The 21,612-nt window shown below is 45.7% G+C and overlaps 1 protein-coding gene across 2 annotated transcripts in view; it reads right to left on the reverse strand.

The window, feature by feature from the left end:
* KRCC1 (lysine rich coiled-coil 1) overlaps window positions 1–16,586 on the reverse strand; it is a 29,068-nt gene extending 12,482 nt beyond the window's left edge. The window contains exon 1 of one of the 2 annotated variants that reach the window (XM_029083457.2): window positions 16,368–16,586. In XM_029083457.2, coding sequence (XP_028939290.2) covers window positions 16,368–16,572 — 205 coding nt within the window. In that variant the 5' untranslated portion in view covers window positions 16,573–16,586. Of the gene's footprint in view, window positions 1–7,682; window positions 7,881–16,367 lie in introns of those variants that run through there. The other variant, XM_029083459.2, reaches the window with a different exon arrangement.
* Window positions 16,587–21,612: the final 5,026 nt, after the last annotated feature.

A 21,612-nucleotide genomic window follows, 5' to 3' on the forward strand; every position in this document is an offset into this window, starting at 1 on the left:
AGCACTCAGTACATGGCATTTCATTCGATAGTATTTATTGAGCGCTTACTATGTGCAGAGCACTGTACTAAGCGCTTGGAATGTACAAATCGGTAACAGAGAGAGACAGTCCCTGCCCTTTGACGGGCTCACGGTCTAATCACGGGCTTACAGTCTAATGGGGTAGATACAGGGTAATCAAGTTGTCCCACGTGAGGCTCACAATCTTAATCCCCATTTTACAGATGAGGTAACTGAGGCCCAGAAAAGCTAAATGACTTGCCCACAGTCACACAGCTGACAAGCGGCAGAGCTGGCATTCGAACCCATGACCTCTGACTCCCAACTCTGCTCTTTCCACTGAACCACGCAGGCGGTGTGTTTAAGATAGGCAACGATTTCCAGCTACTGCATCCCTGCTACCTGAGAATTATCCAGAATCCATCGATAGATGGAATTTACTGAGCATTTCCTGTGTGCCGAGCACTGTACTAAGCGCTTGGAGAGTGCAACGTAAGACAGTTGGTAGACACATTCCCTGCCCACCTCAAATCTTCACCAAAAATCAGTAGCTGATGCAAACACGCCCAACCACATCCACCCCCTTCCTCCAAGTATTTCACTAAACACTTCCTCCTCCAGTGAGTATGAGGAAGCTTCAGTAATCCATCCAGCTGATACCTTTTGGAAGCTCCAAGATGTACCTCAAGGGAAATAGAAACTTTAAGCATTCACTCCTGCTGTCAACCCTTCTACCCAGAGTTAACGCCAACCTCTGGCCCCCGTCCTGCCTCTGGCCTGCCTCTCTCCTCAAATCTGACAGACGGTTACTCTCTCTCCCTTCAAAGGCTTATTGAAAGCACACCTCCTCCAAGAGGCCTTCCCTGTCTAAGCCCTCTTTTCCTCTTCTCCCTCCTCTTCCGGGTCGCCCCGACTTGCTCCCTTCATTCATCCCCCCATCCCAGTCTCACCGCACTTGGGTACATATCTATAATTTATTTATATTAATGTCTGTCTCTCCCTCTAAACTGTAAATTCACTGTGGGCAGGGAATGCATCTGTTTTCTGTTGTATTGTACTCTCTCAAGCACTCAGTACAGTGTTCTGCACACAGTAAGCACTCAGTAGATACGACTGAATGAATGAATTACTGGCTGACCTGTCTCTTCAGAGAATATGAATCCTCACCTAGCATTAAGCGTGTCTTGAATAACACAGGATCATTTTTACTTGTGTCAACACTTATGTAGACATCCTTGCTTCCCCTATTTGTGATTTATTTTAATGTTTGTCTCCCCGACTAGATTGTAAATTCCTCGAGGGTAGGGTTTGTTTTTATCAACTCTATTGTACTCTTCCAAGCGCTTAGTACAGTGCTCTGCAGATTGTAAGCACTCAAATTCCATCGATGGGCTGAACTATAACAGAAGAATGAGAGATCTGTTGGGTTCTTTTCAACCGATTTTGGTTTTACTCATATGTTCCACGTTGGCCCTGATGAACTAGTTCCCTAAACTCATTATGGGCAGGGAACGTCTCCTCTAATTCTGTTGCACTGTGCTCTCCTGAGCGCTTAGGACAGTGCTCTGCACATAGTAAGCGCTCAATAAGCAACGTTGATAGATTTCTGAGCATTTATAATAATGTTGGTATTTAAGTAAGCGCTTAACAAATACCAACATTATTATAAATGCTCAGAAATCTATCAGAGTTGTTTATTGAACGCTTACTATGTGCAGAACACTGTTCTAAGCGCTGGGGTAGATACAGGGTAATCAGGTCGTCCCCTGTGAGTCTCACAGTTAATCCCCATTTTAGAGATGAGGTAACTGAGGCACAGAGAAGTGAAGTGACTTGCCCACAGTCACACAGCTGACAAGTGGCAGAGCCGGAAGTCGAACTCATGATCTCTGACTCCGAAGCCCAGCCTCTTTCCACTGAGCCACGCTGCTTCTCTGCGGGGTACATGTCTGCCGACTCTGTTTATGTTGGACTCCCCCAAGTACTTGGTGCATTTCTCTGCAGACAGTAAACACTCAATAAATATGATTGATGAATTCACACAAAGCGAACACGGCAATAGTAGCGTTCCTTAGATCAGTGTTCATTAACCTTTTCCGTTGTGGAACAGACCTTGAACATTGATTTTAACTTGACTGCAAGGACCGAGAGCACATCCCCATTCTTCCAAGCTAAGTCGTAATAAAGAAGGCACCCAAAATATATTTCTGAAAAGATCTCCGTGTCAACTTCCAAGATACAATTTTGGCAAACAACCCAGCGAAAGAAATCAAATGAGTATGGATCTTTCGTTTTAGAAGATTTATGTCTTCAATGCCAGCTAGACAGTTATTTCTAACACTCCCTGCCTTAGACATTTCTCATCTCTTTTGAGTCATAGTTGTATTTCATTTTCTATCATTTCCCCATCCCTCTGCTGAAAAATGCAAATATCATGGTAATGACTATAAGAAAAATTCTTAGATCTTGGTTTATATAATAAGTTCACAAAACTGTGCACTATCAGACAAAAAAATCTGATTTAATAATAGAGCTCTTGCTGGGGAATAGTCACTGATGGAAATGATGGGCAATTTATTACACGTTTTTCAAAGGCACAAATGAATAAAGAAAGGCAAAGGTGATAATTCCAGGTGACTCCCATGGGCCTGGGAGTCAGAAGGACCTGGGTTCTAATCTCAGCTCTGCCACCTGTCTGCTCTGTGACCTTGGGCAAGGCACTTAACTTCTCCGTGTCTCAGTTACCTCGTTTGTAAAATGGGGATTAAGACTATGAGAACCATGTGGGACAGGGACTGTGTCCAACCTGATTAGCTTCTATCTACCCCAGCGCTTAGCACAGTGCCTGGCACATAGTAAGCGCTTAACAAATACCATAATTTAAAAAAGTCTTTCCTTGGAGAGTTGGATGTTCTTTATATATTTAGGTGAGTTTCCTGGGCGAAGGACAATACTTTTTATGCTCTGCAATTTATGACCATTCAGATGACATTGTTAGACTGCCACTGTGTTGACATTTGACATGTAAAAGAAACAAATCAGAAATAAGAATCAACCACCTCATTGTTGTTTTCCTGTTTAAAGGCGTATTCCTTTAGGCATTGAGCTCCTTGTGGGCAGGGATTGTCTACCAACTCTATATTGTATTGTACTTTTCCCAGCACTTATTGCACACAGTAAGCACTCAATAATAACCACTGGTTGATTTTTTAATGATATTTGTTAAGTGCTTCCTATGTGCCAGTAGTAAGTACTGGGGTAAATACAAACTAATCAGGTTGGAAACAGTCTGTGTCCCACTTGGGGCTCACAATCTTAATCCCCATTTTGCGGGTGAGGTAACCGCGGCACAGAGAGGCGAAGTGACTTGCCCAAATGAAGGGACGCGGCGGACAAGTGGTGGAACCAGGATTAGACCGTGAGCCCGTCAAAGGGCAGGGACTGTCTCTCTCTGTTACCGATTTGTACATTCCAAGCGCTTAGTACAGTGCTCTGCACATAGTAAGCGCTCAATAAATACTATTGAATGAAATTAGAACTTGGTCCTTCCGATTTCTAAACCCGGGATCTATCCACTGGACGACACCGCTTCCACTTGCTTGGATCCCCCCTCCCCTCCGCGCCAGCCAACACGGGATTTATACTTAAGCGCCGAATAATTTTTCTGTTCATTTTCCCAAATCTCTCCTGGCACAATGGCTCAATAGCACTGGCTGTTGGCTAAGGTGAGGATTTGGTGCTGCAGCAGGAAGATGAGAAATATCTACACGAGGAAGATATCACGAATGATTTCACTCATTCATTCAATAGTATTTATTGAGCGCTTACTATGTGCAGAGCACTGTACTAAGCGCTTGGAATGTACAAATCGGTAACAGAGACAGTCCCTGCCCTTTGCCGGGCTCACGGTCTAGTCGGGGGAGACGGACAGACAAGAATGATGTCACTTTGACCAAGCCACCTAAAATGCCTTCGTTTCTTTTTTTTGGCGGGGTGAGGATGATGAGGGGAGGGCCATCCAGGGCTGGGAAGTGAGAATAGTTGAAGAAACACATTCTTACCTGTCTGAAGATGGGGAGGAGATTGGACGGGCCGGGGGGATTCAAATGCTTTTCCTTACCATTAAAGCCCCAAACGTTTATCACAAATGCACTGTGGAAAATCAGCCCTTGCACATGGCTCAAAGCACTACGATGTCACGATTCTACATTTGGCCCTTTTTTTACTTTCTCAATCTGCTCTCCAGGTCATGGGGACTATTGAAGGGGAGAGGGTGGGCTTGTGAGTATATTACCCACTAAGGGTTTCTAGGCAAGGTTTCCGCGAGCCTGTACGATGAAATGTAACGACGACTGTAGAACCGTTGATTTGGGAGTACCCCGTTGCATGCTTTCCATATAAGACGGTAAAATATCAAAAAACCCTTTTGCACTGGTCCCTTTCTCCTAGTTTATTTCCTTCTTTTTTTGTGGGCAAAAAATGCTTGTATATATGATATATGTACTTTCTTTATGGCTCGCAAAGGACTCTTGATCTTTTCAAGGAACTCGGCGCAGCAAGATGGGGAAAAAATCGAAAAACATACCTGGAGCTATATGCAGTTTCTTTACGGCTTTCTAAAAACTGCTTGTTTTTTTCAAAGAACTCAGTTCAGCGGTGGGGGCAGTGAAAAATGCACCTGGTAGAATATGCAGTTTCTTTACGGCTCTCTAAAAGCCGCTTGGTTTTTTCAAAGAACTCAGTGCAGCGGGGTGGGAAAAGAAATGAATCGAAAAATGCATCTGGTGGTATATACAGTTTCTTTTTTACGGCTCTCTAAAAATTGCTTGATTTTTCCAAGAAGTCAGTTGAGTTGGGTAGGGGTGAGAGCCCGGCCTGTAATTTGCAATTTGGCCGGTCATGAAGGCGAAGGACTGTTTGGCTGCTCTCCAGGGGTGTAAGGGACTTGATAGAGAGCCTTGTGGTGGTGGGTGGGGGCATGATCTAATAATGCTCAAGCAAGTAAGGGCTTAGCCTCAGTGGGTACCATTGCCTGATTGATCTAGAAAAGCTGGGCAGGGATTTTTCCGTCTATCCATTGTCAGAGCTTTGCAGTCCCCCCTGGAATTATGACCCACAGGAATCTGCCCAAGATCCAAATTTTTTGTAATGGTACTTGTTAAGCATTTACTATGTGCCAGGCACTGTAATAAGCGCTGGGGTAGATAGAAGCTAATCAGATCGAACGTATTCCCTGTCCCACATGGGGCTCCTGGTCCTAATTCCCATTTCACAGATGAGGTAACTAAGGCACAGAGAGGTTTAGTGACTTGAGCAAGGTCACCAAGCGGACAAGTGGTGGAGCCGGAATTAAAACCCAAGTCCTTCTAGCTCCCAGGCCTGTGCTCTATCCATTAAGCCAGGCTGGTCTCATGTTTTGCCCAAGTACCATGCCATGGCACTTTCGATCAATTAATCAATCTTATTAAGCACTTACTATGTGCAGAGCACTATACTAAGTGGTTAGGAGACTTCAATATAGTAGAGTCATTCATTCAGTCATATTTATTGAGTGCTTACTGTGCACAGAGCACTGTACTAAGCGCTTGGGAAGTACAATTTGGCAACAAATAGAGACAATCCCTGCCCACAGCGGGCTCACAGTCTAGAAGGGCATGGGGGCTGGGTCGGGGGTGGTACGGGAAGAGTTGGTAGCCACAGCTGCCAAAGAAGAACCCACGCCAAACTGGGGAACCCCAAGCCAAAATTTGTACATTATAGGTTCTTTATAATAATAATAGTATTTATTATGCACTTAATATATGCCAGGCACTGTTCTAAGCGCTGGGGTCCATACAAGCTAATCGGGTTGGACAAAGTCCCTGTCCCTCATAGGGCTCACAGTCTTAATCCCTATTCAATAGAAGAGGTCGCCGAGGCACGGAGAAGTGAAGTGACTTGGCCAAGGTCCCAAAGGAGACAAGTGGTGGAGCCGGGACTAGAACCCAGGTCCTTCCGACTCCCAGGGAAAGCTCCAGGAGAGATGCAGAGATTAAATCAAACTGTTAGCATGCTATCGATTAATCGGTCATATTTATTGAGAACTTACGTGCAGAGCACGGTACGAAGCACTTGGGAGAGCACAACACAACAGAATTAGCAGACACGAACCCTGCCCACAATGAACTTACAGTCTAGAGGGGTAGACCGACATTAATGTGAATAAATAAGTGCTATAACAAATGGAGTCTCCCTTTGAGAATGATGGCTGAGCTTTGCCTCAGTCCCGACTTCATTACCAAGAACCTGCAAGAAGGGACTGATGAACGTTGATGCTTTGCATTGTGTCATTTGTGGTCTTCTGTAGCTGTTCATCAAGTTCCTTGTGTACTTGCTATGTGCAGGCCACTGTACTAAGCGCTTGGGAAGGTAGAGTGGTGGTCAGGGGGTGGGCAACAAGAGTAGAGGGGAAGGCGTACATCATTCATTTATTCATTCAATTGTATATACACTGCTTGTTCTATGGTTCCGGAAACAGAAACATTTAAGAAAAACCTTGAGCGCTTACGTTTCGATTTCATAGGATTTACTCGATTTTTAACATTAACTTAGATCCAAACCCTTTACATACTGTTTAGGTTTGACCCAGTCATCACCCTAGGGCATAAATTCCCTTATGTGGCAATTGTCGTTTTACAGATTTTCCAACTACAGCCCATTTCTTCAAAATGCTGGTTGTGAGATTCAAAAGTGAGAGGTGGGAAAAAAAAATCTTAATTGCACATTCGAAAGCTGGGCCGTATCTTTAAACTCCATCCCACCCCATATTTTCCAGCGTTTGGAATTTTGTCACAGAAAACCCATATCTAGGGCTAGAATTGGGATGAGAGTCTGTGAGTGATTCAACCTTTCACACAAGATTGTCAGCAAAGCTTATGCCTCCCTTCTAAGAATAGGCTGAGATAACTAAGGTTTTTTCATTCATTCATTCAATCGTATTTATTGAGCATCTGCTGTGTGCAGAGCACTGTACTAAGCGCTTGGAAAGTATAATTCAGGTAGGCTCCTGATCCACAGCAGCTGATGACTTTCAGGCCTCCATGCTGCCAAATGTTTCAGAATGCTTCTCCTCAGGGTTGGGTTTTCATTTTCCATCCAATGCGTAGCAGGACTATTTCAGATTCATTCATTCCATCGTATTTATTGAGCGCTTACTGGGTGCAGAGCACTGTACTAAGCACTTAGAAAGTACAGTTCAGCAACAAATAGAGACAATCCCTGCCCACACAGGCTCACACTCTAGAAGGATTCAGTACGCCTAGCCGTGAGGTTGCCCAGTAAATGCTTCATTATCAAAGTTAAGCATTCAAATTACTTTTCAAACGACTCAGGGGCAAAATCTCCACACTGTGATGCTGATTCCCCCCAAGGCTACTTATATTTTAGATTCAGGGATTCTCCAAATGTGCTGTCATTAATTTTCCAGGGTGATGAACTTTATAGCATTTCGGAAATTGTGAATTAAAGCACGAGACAGTAATGAGTATAGGCTATACAGAAAGGAAGCTGAGAAAATCAGAGAAATATTACTTAAGAAGAGTTGCTGGCACGAATATAGGGAGCAGTGAATCTGGTAGCTTTTCCCTTGCTACATGATTGATTGGTTGATTGATTACTTTAGAGCACTCTACTTCAGTTTGTACCTCAGGAGCCGGGAAGATCTGGACCGAGCCTGGCTGGGTCAACTCTTTTCTGGATTCTGGGAAGATGAGGTCAATTATGGAAAATTATTACTATTATTATTGTATTTTCTCAGTGCTTACTATGTGTCAAGCCCTGAATAAGCATTGGACTAGATACAATTAGACTGTCAGTAGATCGTATTTATTGAGTACTGTACTAAGGGCTTGGACGAGTACAATATAACTATATAACCCATTTCCTACCCACAATGAGTTAACAGCCGAGAGGGACACAGTCCCTTTCCCACCCGGAGCTCACAGTCAGAGGGGGAGGCAGAACAAGTATCCATTCCCCATTTTACAGATGAGGTAACTAAAGCCCAGGGCAGTTAAGTGACTTGCCCAAAGTCATGGAGCAGGGAAGTGGCGGATGTGGATTTTTCAGTCTGGACAGCCAGAGGCTGAAATGGGACAGGGCTGAAATTTATAAACAGGAAAGGTCAGAATGGTTGTTTGCCAAATTTGGCCACTCCAGGGTGAGGGCGGTTATTTGCTAAATTTGGTAATTCCCTCAAAAAATCAGATTAAGATTCCTTCCTTAAATGGAGGGAGGTCGGTTTAAAGAAAATAAGAGGAAAGAGTTGTTCATTTGGCAAGTATGGAGCTTGAGGAAATTTGTTTGCATGGGAAAGACTGGACATAGGAAATAGTCAAGGGAGAGGTGGGTTTCTAGAGGGAAACTTAGGCACGTTAGATGGGACATTCCAAATTATTAGGATAGATGTTCTGGAAGGCCAACTTCACATAGCTCCCCTCAAGCATCCCTTTCCTTCTGTCAGAGACAGAATAGCATGTCTTGATGTTCTAAGATATGGAAAGCTCCCAGTGTTAATTTTGCCCCTGCATGACTTGGCTGACTCTAATGATGTTGCCATTTCACTGGGCTATCCAGTCCGCTATTCTGTCTGACCCGGGTTGCCATTTAGGGTTCTAATATTTTCTAGGAATTTAAACTGGGCTTAACGTCACAATCTACACTCTCCTAAAGTTAGGGCTTCAACTGTGTCGAAAAAATGAGCGGTGTGGCTACTGGACACAGCGTGGGTTCTGGGTGACAGGGGACCTGACTTCTAATTTCAGCCATTCCACTTGCTTGCTGGGTTACCTTAGGCAAGTCGCTTCAAGTCTCTGTGCCTCAGTTTCCTCATCTGTGAAATAGCCATGCCCCATGTGGTCCAGGGACTGTGTCCGATTTGATTATCTTGCACCTAGTCCTGTTTGGCACATAGAAAGTAGTTATCTTTCTAGACTGTAAGCTCATTTTGGGCTGGGCAGGTGTGTATCAACTCTGTTGCATTATACCCTCCCAAGTGCTTAATACCTTGCTCTGCACACAGTAAGCGCTCAGTAAATACCATTGATAGATGAATGGATCACAATCATTATCACAAAACCCTGCAATCGTTCGTATTTACTGCATGCTTACTATGTGATGAGCACTATATTTAGCGATTGATCAGACTCAGCTCCCAGCTCCCCTCAGGAACTTGAATAGTTTTTCTGTTTTTCCCGTTTTATCCTTGTCCTGGTCCCTGCTCCTATTCTGGGTGATTTTAGGGCAACTGTAAGGAAGATATTGTGTCTGTGTGTTTTACTATACAAACCCTTGCCATCCTGATCTGCAATTATCAATGACTTACCAACTAAATCCCCTTTCAGTAGGTGGTTGAGTTAAGTCAGGTGAGCTTAAGAGACAAAAGGAATTCAGTGTATTTTTTCAACTTGTCATCAGACTTACTTAGCCAACACACCATCGATTATTTCTGAAGTGACGGCACTGCCGACACAAGTAACGAGATTCTAACCACACTCTTGGGACTGAAAATAATAAAGCTAAGTAAACCTGAAGGATGGAAAACTGCATAACTCCATTCAAATTTGAAATCAAGGAGGAGACCAACCTCGGGGCCTCTACAAAGGTCTGACTGCCTTCTTGGAAGTGATTTGAAATGTCTTTGTTCTTAGAGCTTTTCTAAAACTAAGTTTTGCAAGGGAAATTACTTAAAAACTTAAGTCTACACACACACACAAAATCGGGTCTAGAATTTAAATCATGGTCTCTACTTTCTAAGGCAGAGCAGTGTTTTAGCTTTGGCAACTCAAGTGCAGGGCTCAGGTACAAGGAGGAAACTGGATGATCGCTTGCCACCTATCAGGAGGAGTGAGCCCTCTCAGCCTCTCCGGGTGACTTAGTGGAGATAAGGAAAGTCTAGGGACTGCCTACGGGATCTCCGGCTATTCCACTGGGAGCCTTTGCCATTTTTATTTTCAAAGTCTGATGAGCGGGAGACTCATTCTCCTCCTCCAGCTCCCTGCACTCTGCAGACGATAATAACGATGGTACTTGTTAAACCCTTACTACGTGCCAGGCACTGTGCTAAGCACTGGGGTGGACACTAGCAAATCGAGTTGGACACAGTCCCCGTCCCACGTGGGCCTCGACGTCTCAATCCCCATTTTCCAGATGAGGTCCCTGGGGCCCTGAGAAGTGAAATGACTTGCCCATGGTCACAGCAGCAGACAAGGGGCCGAGCTGGGATTAGAACCCATGACCTTCTGACTCCCTGGCCCGTGCTCTAGCCACTACGTCAAGATCCCTGGAGGACAGCTGTAGAACCTGTTTAATAGTGGGGCTACTGGGGCGGCTTCCTCAAGCCTTCTGAGGCATAAGGAAGATGCGATGATTAGCCGGGTCTCCTCCCCCTGCCTCGTTCCTTTCCGGGCCCATTGCTGCCATCCCGCCCCTATTTCCAACAGGTAATTCAGGGCACAGGTGGAGAGTGGGTTTTTCTTTTTTTTAAATCTCCTTTCAAGGATGAGCTCAAATTGAACTCAATAAAAGATCTGGATGGAATCAAGTAAGAGACTGTGCCATCTTTCTGTTCAGTGTAACTCGGCAGCGTTTGTGAACTGCTAAACTGAAATGACTTTAAACCATTTCACCTGTCACTCCCTACAGCCTCATTTCTGGGGAGACTATGACCTCAAATATGTGTTGATTCCAAATGGAAATGCATTTTTTCCTATAGCAAATATTTTTGGCTACCCTTAATTCAATGACAGTACACTGTGACCGAACCTACCAGAAATACAAGTTAAAAAAAATTATCACTGCATGCAAGTCTTTGGTTTTTAAGGAATTTTCTAAACAGACTTAATAATGAAGGATAATTGTATCCTTTACAGAGTGAAAGACATTTCTTTGGGCAACCTGATCAGAGGTTTAACGTAAGTTTTGAAGCACCATGACCTAGTGGTCAGAGCATGGCCCTGGGAGTCAGAAGGACCTGGGTTCTAATCCTGGCTCTGCCACTTGTCTGCTGTGTGACCTGGGGCAAGTCAATACTCTTCTCTGTGCCTGGGTTACCTCATCTATCTGGGGAATTAAGACTGAGACCCACGTGGAACCTGGACTGTGTCAAATCTGATTAGCTGGTTTAGTACAGTGTTTAGAACATAGTGAGCGCTTAACAAATACCATAAACAAAGCTTGTGTCAATTCAATAGTAGTCTGAATCCTTGGTATAGGCAAATTTTGCCATGCAGTATTTTGAAGTCGTTTTTAAAAAGTATTCTTCAATATTTACAAATCTGATTTTATCCAGGGGCAACCAATGTTCTGCTCGTACTAGGAAAAATAATATCAATCAGTGGTATTTATTGAGAGCTTTCTGTACAGAGCACCGTACTATGTGTTTCGGAGCATACAATATAAGGGAGTCGGTGGAGGTGTTCCTTGCCCACAATGAGCTTACAGTCTAGAGAATAGGCTTGCTGTCTTTAAAGGCATTAAAAGAAATGAGTTGTCTGGTAAAGGTGCTCTTGAAGCAATATATTTGGAAAATATAACTTTGCCTCAAGTGTACCATGGATAAATGGTCTGAAAACCATTCCTATAGAGTATAAAGTGGGGACGATTTGTAAGTGTTTCCTCCCACAGCCCTGAACATAAAATACGCATTCGCTTTTTGAGTCTTAGAAATCTCTGAAGCAGTACCTTAAAGAAAACCACTTGGTTTCAAGGGTGCCTGCAAAGTTTGTTGTGTCTTAGGGGAACCACCTGGAGGTATCACTCCCTAAGAAACTAAATCAAGCCCTCAAACGTCTCCTATTTAAAGGGAGGGGAGAAAGAAATGCTCTAAGCTGACAGGAGGCATGCTGAAAATACAGCACGTTTTTGCCATGCCATGCTACCGGTGGCAAGGTGTAACTCAAGTCACCTAAGGTTGAGCTACACCAAAAAACAGCCCTTTCAACAATACACTAATTTTTGAGTTTCCAGCTTTAGCAGAGATTTTCCATTAGTCTGCAGTGATCTTAAGGTACCTTGCTCAAGGTACCTTTCCGGTCTCCCTGAAGGAGACCGGTATGGTGGTTCTGACCTCCCCTTGCTGGTTTTTCAGACTGGAGGGAAAGGAGGGGGGAATGAAGGAGAAGGAAGACTGGAGCAATCTGGGGGTGGCAGAATCACCCCATCTCGCTCAACCTTCTCCTCGCCCCACGAGGCGTCGAGGGTCTGAGGTCACCCCAACCTCTGGCAATGCCTGGAGGGAGAGAAAGGTGGGAGCCTTTGTAGGCTCCATGGCATGTATGCCACAGCTTCCGAGGCAGGGATGGTCACAGACTGGGTGGAGATATTCTTGTTATATTGGAAGGCAGACTAGGAGTTGAGCGTGGAATGAGAAATCAGAGTGCCTCGATTCTACACCCAGTCCTATCTCTTCACCCTTTCTAACTAACTCGGTGTGAAGACAGGAGTATTTTGAGAAGCTCTACTGTCTAAATTATTGTCAGGAATTTTCTTTCATTCACCCGTCAAATGAAGATTCTATTAATCAATTTTTTGTCTTTAAATGGGAATGGGAGGAAACCACATGACAAAATTCATCATCGATCGGTTCGGCTGGGCAGTTCTAATGGGTGAAACCTATCTGCTTGCAGTGAAACAAATATCTGAACCATCCCACTCAACTCCCAAGATCACTCTTACCATGAGCTCTTTGTATCTCTGCTTCTCTTCATGTGAATCTCTTCAATCTTTCTGTTTTTTATTGTTCTTTTCTCGTTCTTAAGCTCTATGTCTTCTTTCCCATTTATAACTTTTCAGTTTCCATTTCTGTCTCACTAGATTGGAAGCACCCCGAGGCAGGGATTCTGTCTACCAATTCCCTTATACAGTATTCTCCCAAGCGCTCAGAACAGTGCTCTGCATGCAGTGAGCGCTCACTAAATTCCACTGATTGGACCCTTTACAGATGAGTTCTAGTCCCCTTGAACTCTGTTTCTTGTTCTCCACAAGACCAGTGAGATGTTTAGCGGCCCATTATAGCTCAAGCAGATTGAAAAAGATATTTTCTTAGTAGTTGAAAACCGATCAGGAGCAAAACTTCAAGTCACTTTTGCTATAATGGTCCGATCGGGATTTGGGGAGTCGGGGATGGACATATGAATGTCTCTATTCCTTGGACACCCAAAGAGCAATACACAATGCAAATGCCCTGCCAGATTGCCAAGGAATATGTTTTTCCTTTCCACTCCAGAACTAGGGACAAGTTAGGGATTTTTATCCTTACTCAAAACATACCATTGAAAGGTGCTTTGAAACTTGGGACAGCAGAATTAGAAATTATTCATTTGTTAAAAGGGACACTAGTTTGAAGTGAAAGAGAAACCTACTTGTCCATGCCCACATTTGGCTGGAAGAGGTTGGAAACAAAGAGCAAGGGACCAGTTAGGTGGCATTCCATTTTGTAACTTTTCCAATGCTGATGTCTCATAATGCATCAGATTAAACCAACACACTGCTTTCGGGAATGTCAGTAACTAGGAATTGTGATGCATGCTGTCTCAAAGTTTCTCAGGTACTATGCTCATGTAAGGAGGTGCCATGATTGAGAGAACATCGAAACTGTAGACGTATGTGATAAAGAACAGACTGTCAATTTTCATTACTGATTAAATGCTTTGAGAATATTAATCTTTACTAAGTGATGAAATTTTCTATAAGAGGTTGGTCCTACACCACATGACAGAAAGAGGAGACACAATTATTATCTAAAACCTCAAACTACTCTTTTGCTGACAAGAGTAAAGGCAGGCACAGGAAATTAAATGAGCAATGTCATCTTTGAACACAAAAGAGAACACTGCATAGCCACGATGGCACTATTCCTGTGCTCCTTAAAAGGTGCTTTAATAAAAAAATAACTAGATTCTGTGGCAAGGGCCTCTACGCCTTATGCCTTTGGCTTAAAATTGTATATGCTACTAACATGTCTATTAAGGCAAAGTTTATTAAGCTTGGTACTGCAGTTTCCTTGCTTTGCCATCTCAAAGACATGAATGTGATAAAGGATACAACACAGACCACTTGGTCTCAGACATAACTCAGGGGGAAACCATTCTCTTTTTCACGGTAGTGATGGTGGTGGAGAGGTGGATCGGAAAAATCCCACCTTGATCCTGTTTTCATTAAAGTTGAAATTTCATCCCCCATCCTCTCTTGGGATTCATTTGAACAGTTCCTTCATGCCGTAGAAGCGGAGCAGCCTATGTCAGTAGACTATTCAAAAAGGATGCTTCACACTGCAAGTCCAAATGAAGGATCTGAAGGCCATTCATTTCAATCAAATCTCCTGTGGTGGAATCCACATCAGTGACGACTCAAAACTGCCTCAAAACACTTCCAGGGGAAGGCATCTCTCTCGATGGTTTCCAGGGGGAAGGAAGCTTGCTTTGTCATGAAAACTGGAGAGGGTGCATGGAGATCCCATTCCACATGGGTCAATCAAGGCAGCTCGGTATGTACGAGTTAACCTGTGACGGTACGAAGGTGTTTGTGTGTGTTGAGGGGGGCGATATGGACTGAGCACCCACCCAAAGCAACCGCGAAGTCACACCGATTAGTGCCAGGATGCTTTTCTAGTGCGTTCACTTCCACCTGCTCTTGAGGATTTACCCATTTTAGTCTCGCAGGGCACCGCCCCGCCCGACAAGTTAGGAAAGGCAGCGTGGCACAGTGGATAGAGCCCGGGCCGACATGTATCTGCTGGGTGACCTTGGGCAAGTCGCTTTACTTCTCTATGCCTCAGTTCCCTCATCTGTAAAATGGGGATTAAGACTGTGAGCCATGGGACAGGGACTGTGTCCAACCTCATTATCCTGCATCTACCCCAGTGCTTAGAACAGTGCCTGGCACATAGTAAGCGCTTAACAAAACCATAATTATCATTACTATTAAGTTGGCAAAGTTTTCCTTGTCGCCCTGACACACTCCCTCCTTTCCAGGGTCCAGGGAGCTGAGCCGGTCGTCCCCCACCCCCCGAACTGAAATTATGCACTGTCTCTCCCTCTCCCCCCCTCCCGAATCTCGTGGCAGTTCTTCTCCCACATGGCCCCCCAACTGCCCATTCCCGCCCTGACCCTCCTTCATCCCCTTCTCCTCCTTGAAGGTCTAATAATAATAAGGTAATAATCTGCCCTAGAAGCAGAGTGGCACAGTGGATAATAATAATGATGGTATTTGTTAAACTGTTCGGTGCCAAGCACTGTTCTACACGCTGGGGGAGATAGGAGGCCATCGGATTGTCCCACGTGGGGCTCACAGTCTTTATCCCCATTTTACAGATGCACTGAGGCCCAGGGACCTCAAGAGACTTCTCCCAAGTCACACAGCTGACAAGTGGCAGGGTCAGGATTGGAACCCAGGACCCCTGACTCCCAAACCCCTACGCTCCTTGCCTTGTCCGTAGAGAAGCAGCGTGGCTTAGAGGAAAGAACCCGGGCTTGGGAGTCAGTGGACGTGGGTTCTAATCCCGGCTCCGCCACTTGGCTGGGTGACCTGGGGCAAGTCACTTCTCTACACCTCAGTTCCCTCATCTGTAAAAAGGGGGTGAAGACTGTGAGCCCCACGTGGGACAACCTGATGACCTTATATCTACCCCAGTGCTTAGAACAGCGCTTGGCACATAGTAAGCATTTAACAGCATGGCTCCGTGGAAAGAGCCCGGGCTTGGGACTCAGAGGTCATGGGTTCGAATACCACCTCTGCCCCCTGTCAGCTGGGTGACTGTGGACAAGTCACTTCACTTCTCTGGGCCTCAGTTCCCTCCTCTGTAAAATGGGGATGAAGCCTGTGGGCCTCATGTGGGACAACCTGATGACCCTGCATCTCCCTCAGCGCTTAGAACAGTGCTCTGCACAGAGTAAGCGCTTAACAAATACCAATGTTATCATTATTCTCTGGGCCTCAGTTCCCCAATCTGTAAAATGGGGATGAACTGGGAGCCTCACGTGGGACCACCTGATGACCCTGCATCTCCCCCAGCGCTTAGAACAGTGCTCAGCACAGAGTAAGCGCTTAACAAATACCAACGTTATCATTATTCTCTGGGCCTCAGTTCCCCAATCTGTAAAATGGGGATGAACCGGGAGCCTCACGTGGGACCACCTGATGCCCCTGGATCTCCCTCAGCGCTTAGAACAGTGCTCAGCACAGAGTAAGCGCTTAACAAATACCAACGTTATTATTAATTAACAAATACCATAATGATGACCCACAGGCTGTGTGGTGACAGTTGGCCCCTTGGCCTGCCAGGACCTGCCAGGACCTGCCCTGCTGAGGTGGCCCCTGAGCCCCGCACTCACCTTCCTCGAGGCAGGGGCGGGGGGCTACATTACTACTACCGTCTCCCCTCCCCGCCGCCGCCATCGGGGAGGAGGAGGAGGAGGAGAAGAAGAAGGCGAGGCCCTGAGGGGCTCCCTCCCCGCCATTACAGGCCCCGACGCCACTGCGCCTGCGCCAAGAGGAGGCCTCCGCCGCCCTCCCTTGCCATCCCCGGCCCCTTGCCATCGCTCGTCCGCTCTTCCTATTGGCCGGCGCCGAGCCGCTGCGCGCTTACGTCACAGAGAGAGACGTTCCGACCCGCGGGGCGGAGCCGCTGCGCGCTTACGTCACCGCCAACGGCGTCGCGGGAGGGGGGGGGAAAAAACCGCCGCCTGCTGACGTCACACGGAGAGCCCTTTTACAGCGAGCTGGGCGGGGCCTCCTCGCGCTGACGTCATCCATCTGCTTGCGTCATAGAGCGGAGGCGGAGGCGCTCAGCGGGGCTGGAGCCTCCGGCTGTGTTTTGTTTGCTTTCAATAATAATAATTACGCTCTTTGTTAAGTGCTTACTATGTGCCACGCACTGTACTAAGCGCTGGGGAGGATACCAGCCACTAACAATAATTATAGTAATTAAGCGCTAAATTATGTGCCAGGCACTGTACTAAGCGTTGGGGAGGATGCAAGCAAATAATAATACTTATAGTGTTTATTAAGCGCTTAAGTACGTGCCAGGCACTGTACTAAGCGTTGGGGAGGATGCAAGCAAATAATAGTGATTATAGTATCTGTTAAGCGCTTAACTATGTGCCAGGCAGTGTACTAAGCGCTGGGGAGGATGCAAGCAAATAATAATTATAGTGTTTATTAAGCGCTTAACTATGTGCCAGGCACTGCACTAAGCGCTGGGGAGGATGCAAGCAAATAATAATAATTATAGTGTTTATTAAGCGCTTAAGTACGTGTCAGGCACTGTACTAAGCGTTGGGGAGGATGCAAACAAGTGATTGTAGTATTTGTTAAGCGCTTAACTATGTGCCAGGCACTGTACTAAGCGCTGGGGAGGATGCAAACAAATAATAATTATAGTATTTATTAAGCGCTTAACTATGTGCCAGGCACTGTACTAAGGGCTGGGGAGGATACAAGCAAATAATAATTATAGTATTTGTTAAGTGCTTATCCATGTGCCAGGCACTCTACTAAGCGCCGGGGAGGATACAAGCAAATAATAATTGCAGTATTTGTTAAGCATTTAACTATGTGCCAGGCACTGTACTAAGCTCTGGGGAGGATACAAGCAAATAATAATAATTGTAGTATTTGTTAAGCGCTTAACTATGTGCCAGGCACTGTAGTAAGCGCTGCGGAGCATACAAGCAAATAATAATTGCTGTATTTGTTAAGTGATTATGTGCCAGGCACTGTACTAAGCGCTGGGGAGGATACAAGCAATTAATAATGATTATAGTATTTGTTAAGCGCTTAACTAGGTGCCACGCACTGTACTAAGCGCTGGGGGGGGGGATACAAGCAGGTCGTGTTGGACTCAGTCCCTGTCCCACGTGGGGCTCAGGGTCTCAATCCCCATTTTACAGATGAGGTCACTGAGGCACAGAGAAGTGAAGTGATTTACCCAAGGTCACCCAGCAGACAAGTGGTGGAGCCAGGATTAGAACCAATGACCTTCTGGCTCCCAGGCCCAGCCTCTACCCGCTATGCCACTTTGCTTCTAGGGGCCTACGGCGCTCCACACATAGGAAGCGCTCAATAAGCACCACGGATTGATGATGATGCTGGTATTTGTTAAGCGCTTACTACGTGCAAAGCACTGTTCTAAGCGCTGGGGGAGATACAGGGTCATCAGGTTGTCCCACGTGGGGCTCACAGTCTTAATCCCCATTTTCTTCTTAATCCCCATTTTCCAGATGAGGTCACTGAGGCTCAGAGAAGTGAAGTGACCTGCCCACAGTCACACAGCTGCCAAGTGGCAGAGCCGGGATTCGAACCCACGGCCTCGGACTCCGAAGCCCTGCTCTTTCCACTAAGCCATGCTGCTGCTCATCCCTCCACCTGGCCTGCAGCCTGGCACCTTCACAGCCCCGATGCGTCATACTGTGCCATTTGGGGTTTTAATTGCATTTCCTAAGCACTTAGTATGTGCCAGGCACCGCACCAAGTTCTGGGAATGATGCAGCGTCATCAGGATCAGCTCACTGTGGACAGGGAATGTGTCTGTTTATTATCATATTGCCTCTCCCAAGAACTTAGCATGTCCACAGATGAAATGTTCTGTCCGGTGTACGCACAATCTCTCTGTCTCTCTCTCGTTCTCTTCCCCAGGTCTGTCAGGAGGCAGAACAGAACTCCCTAAATCAGGAAACTGGGAAAGACCTGAAGTGGTTATTTAAATACAGAATATTTTGTGTAGAGTATATGGAAAGACAGGGTACTCCTTAATTAATCGACGGTATTTATTGAACACTTGCTGTGTACAGAACACTGTACTAAGCGCTTGGGAGAGTACGGTACCACAGAATTGGAAGATACAGTTCTTCCCCACCATGATTTATAGTCCCCTCCCCAGTGCCCCTACTCCCTCCCTCTGCTCTACCCCCTTCCCCTCCCCACAGCACTTGTATATATTTGTGCATATTTATTGCTGTATTTATTTTATTAATGATATGCATTTATCTGTGGTTCTATTTATTTTGATGGCAGTGACGCCTGTCTACTTGTTTTCTCGTCTGTCTCCCCCTTCTAGACCGTGAGCCCGCTGTTGGATAGGGATTGTCTCTGTCTGTTGCCGAATTGTACGTTCCAAGCGCTTAGTACAGTGCTCTTCACACAGTAAGCGCTCAATAAATATCCCGACTCTGCCTCTTGTCAGCTGTGTGACTGTGGGCAAGTCACTTCTCTGTGCCTCGGTTCCCTCATCTGTAAAATGGGGATGAAGACCGTGAGCCTCACGTGGGACAACCTCATTCCCCTGTATCTACCCGAGCGCTTAGAACAGTGCACGTAGTAAGCGCTTAAATACCAACATTATTATTATTATTATTAAATACGATTGAATGAATGAATGAGAGACTTTGTTTCTCCTGCAGCTTTTAGCTTCAAGAGGGACAGGAGTGCTAAACCTAGATCTTCATCTTTTTTTATTTTTGTTGGCGCAGGGCAATCGCTTCGTCCCTCGCTCCTTCTTTAGCTCCAATTGAAAAAGAGTTTCAAGAGGTGCATCCTGACAGTGGAATGCTGGAGTACTGAAGCAACTGATAGAAACGGGGTGGTAGAAATCAGACCAAGGCATGTTTTCTTCCAACCAAAGTCCTGTGGCTCCTGAGGTGAAGTGGCATTTCTGCAAATTGAAATGCTTCGTGGGTTAGAAATGGGCAGCTGGACCCAAACTGGCTCAGGTCTGATCCATGCACAGTCCCGGAATGCGACATCCCAATAATAATAATAATGATGGTGTTTGTTAAACGCTTACTATGTGCCGAACACCGTTCTAAGCGCTGAGGGGGATACAAGGTAATCAGGTTGTCCCACGTGGGGCTCACAGTCTTCATCCCCATTTTACAGATGAGGTAATTGAGGTACAGAGAAGGTAAGTGACTGGCTGACAAGTGGCGGAAACGGGATTTGAACCCATGACCTCTGACTTCCAAGCCCGTGCTCTTTCCACCGAGCCACGTCCCTTCTCTGGTTCTAATCCCGGCTCCGCCGCTGGTCAGTTCTGTGACCTTGGGCGAGTCACTTAACTTCTCTGTGCCTCAGTTCCCTCATCTGTCAAATGGGGATTAAAACTGTGAGCCCCCGTGGGACAACGTGATCACCTTGAATCCCCCAGCACTCAGAACAGTGCTGGGCACATACTAAGCGCTTAACAAATACCGCAATTTATTTTTCATTTCTCTGCTTCAGTCTCAAAGAGTCAGATGAAGGTTGATGAAGATAAGAGTCAGATGAAGAGTCAGATGAAGATGAAGTTGTGCAGTCGGCAGGGGGTGCCGCGTATATAACATACTGAAAATTAGTTCTGAAAATAGTGAGCTTTTGCGATGTTGAACTTTTTTTAATGGCTTTCGTTAAGCACTTACAATGTGCCAGGCTCCGTACTATCAACCGAGGTAGGTAGAAGCTAGTCGGATTAGACACAGTCCCATATAATAATAATAATAATGTTGGTATTTGTATAGCGCTTACTACGTGCAGAGCGCCGTTCTGAGCGCTGGGGTAGATACAGGGGAATGAGGTTGTCCCATGTGAGGCATCCCACACGGGTCTCACAGTCTTCATCCCGATTTCACAGTTGAGGTAACTGAGGCACACAGAAGTTGAGTGACATGCCTAAGGTCCCCCAGCAGAAAAATGGCAGAGCCAGGATTAGAACCCAGGACCCTCCGCCTCCCAGACCGCTGCTTTAACCAACTGGCCACGCAGCTTCCCCTTCATGTTACTCCCAGAACCTTTCCATCCACAGCTGGACTCAAAGCCCTCACTCTCTCCCATCTGCTCCCATCCATCACCTCCTCTCGCCTCTCGTCACCACTTGATAGTGACCATTTCTTTCTCTTGTTTCTTTGCCTCCGTGTGGATCTTCTTTGCATCAGAATGAAACAGAGATCAGGCTACCGGTAGCCCCAGTGGGCTTGAATTCCTAGCTGACAGGTGTAAGCCGTCTGGGGAGCCGAGGTGGGGAGGTGAAAAGAGAAAAATACGATCTCATTTACGGCACACAGTAAGCGCTCATTAAATGTGATTGAACGAATGAATGAAAACTAAATTCCACCTACACGAACTCCTCCAAGTGGCTCTCGAATCAACAGGGAATCCCCACGAGTCTGTGAGGCCCTAATTCGTCACTACGTAGAGTGATATTTTACTTCTCTGTGGCCCACAACCACCTGTTTCTTCCGTGTTTTGCTCCCCCAAATAATAATTTTTTATTCGATCACGTTTATTGAGCGCTTACTGTGGCAGAGCACCGTACCAACACTTGGGAGAATACAAAATAACAATAAACAGACGCATTCCCTGCCCATAATGGGCTCACGGTTTACTGCCCCTTTATGGAAAAGTCAGAAAATCCTCCAGCTGAAGCAGGAAGGGGTCATTATCTGATCTGTCCCTCTGCTTTTGGCCAACCATCCTGATAAAAAAAAATACAGCCACCCAGCTTGTTCTATCTTGATAGTAATCATAATAATCATCATCATGTTAAGTGCTTACTATGTTCCAAGTAGTGTATTACTGTATCTACTGGAGTAGATGGAAGATAAGGTG

Source organism: Ornithorhynchus anatinus, chromosome 18 (genome assembly GCF_004115215.2).
Source record: "Ornithorhynchus anatinus isolate Pmale09 chromosome 18, mOrnAna1.pri.v4, whole genome shotgun sequence".
NCBI lineage: Eukaryota > Metazoa > Chordata > Mammalia > Monotremata > Ornithorhynchidae > Ornithorhynchus > Ornithorhynchus anatinus.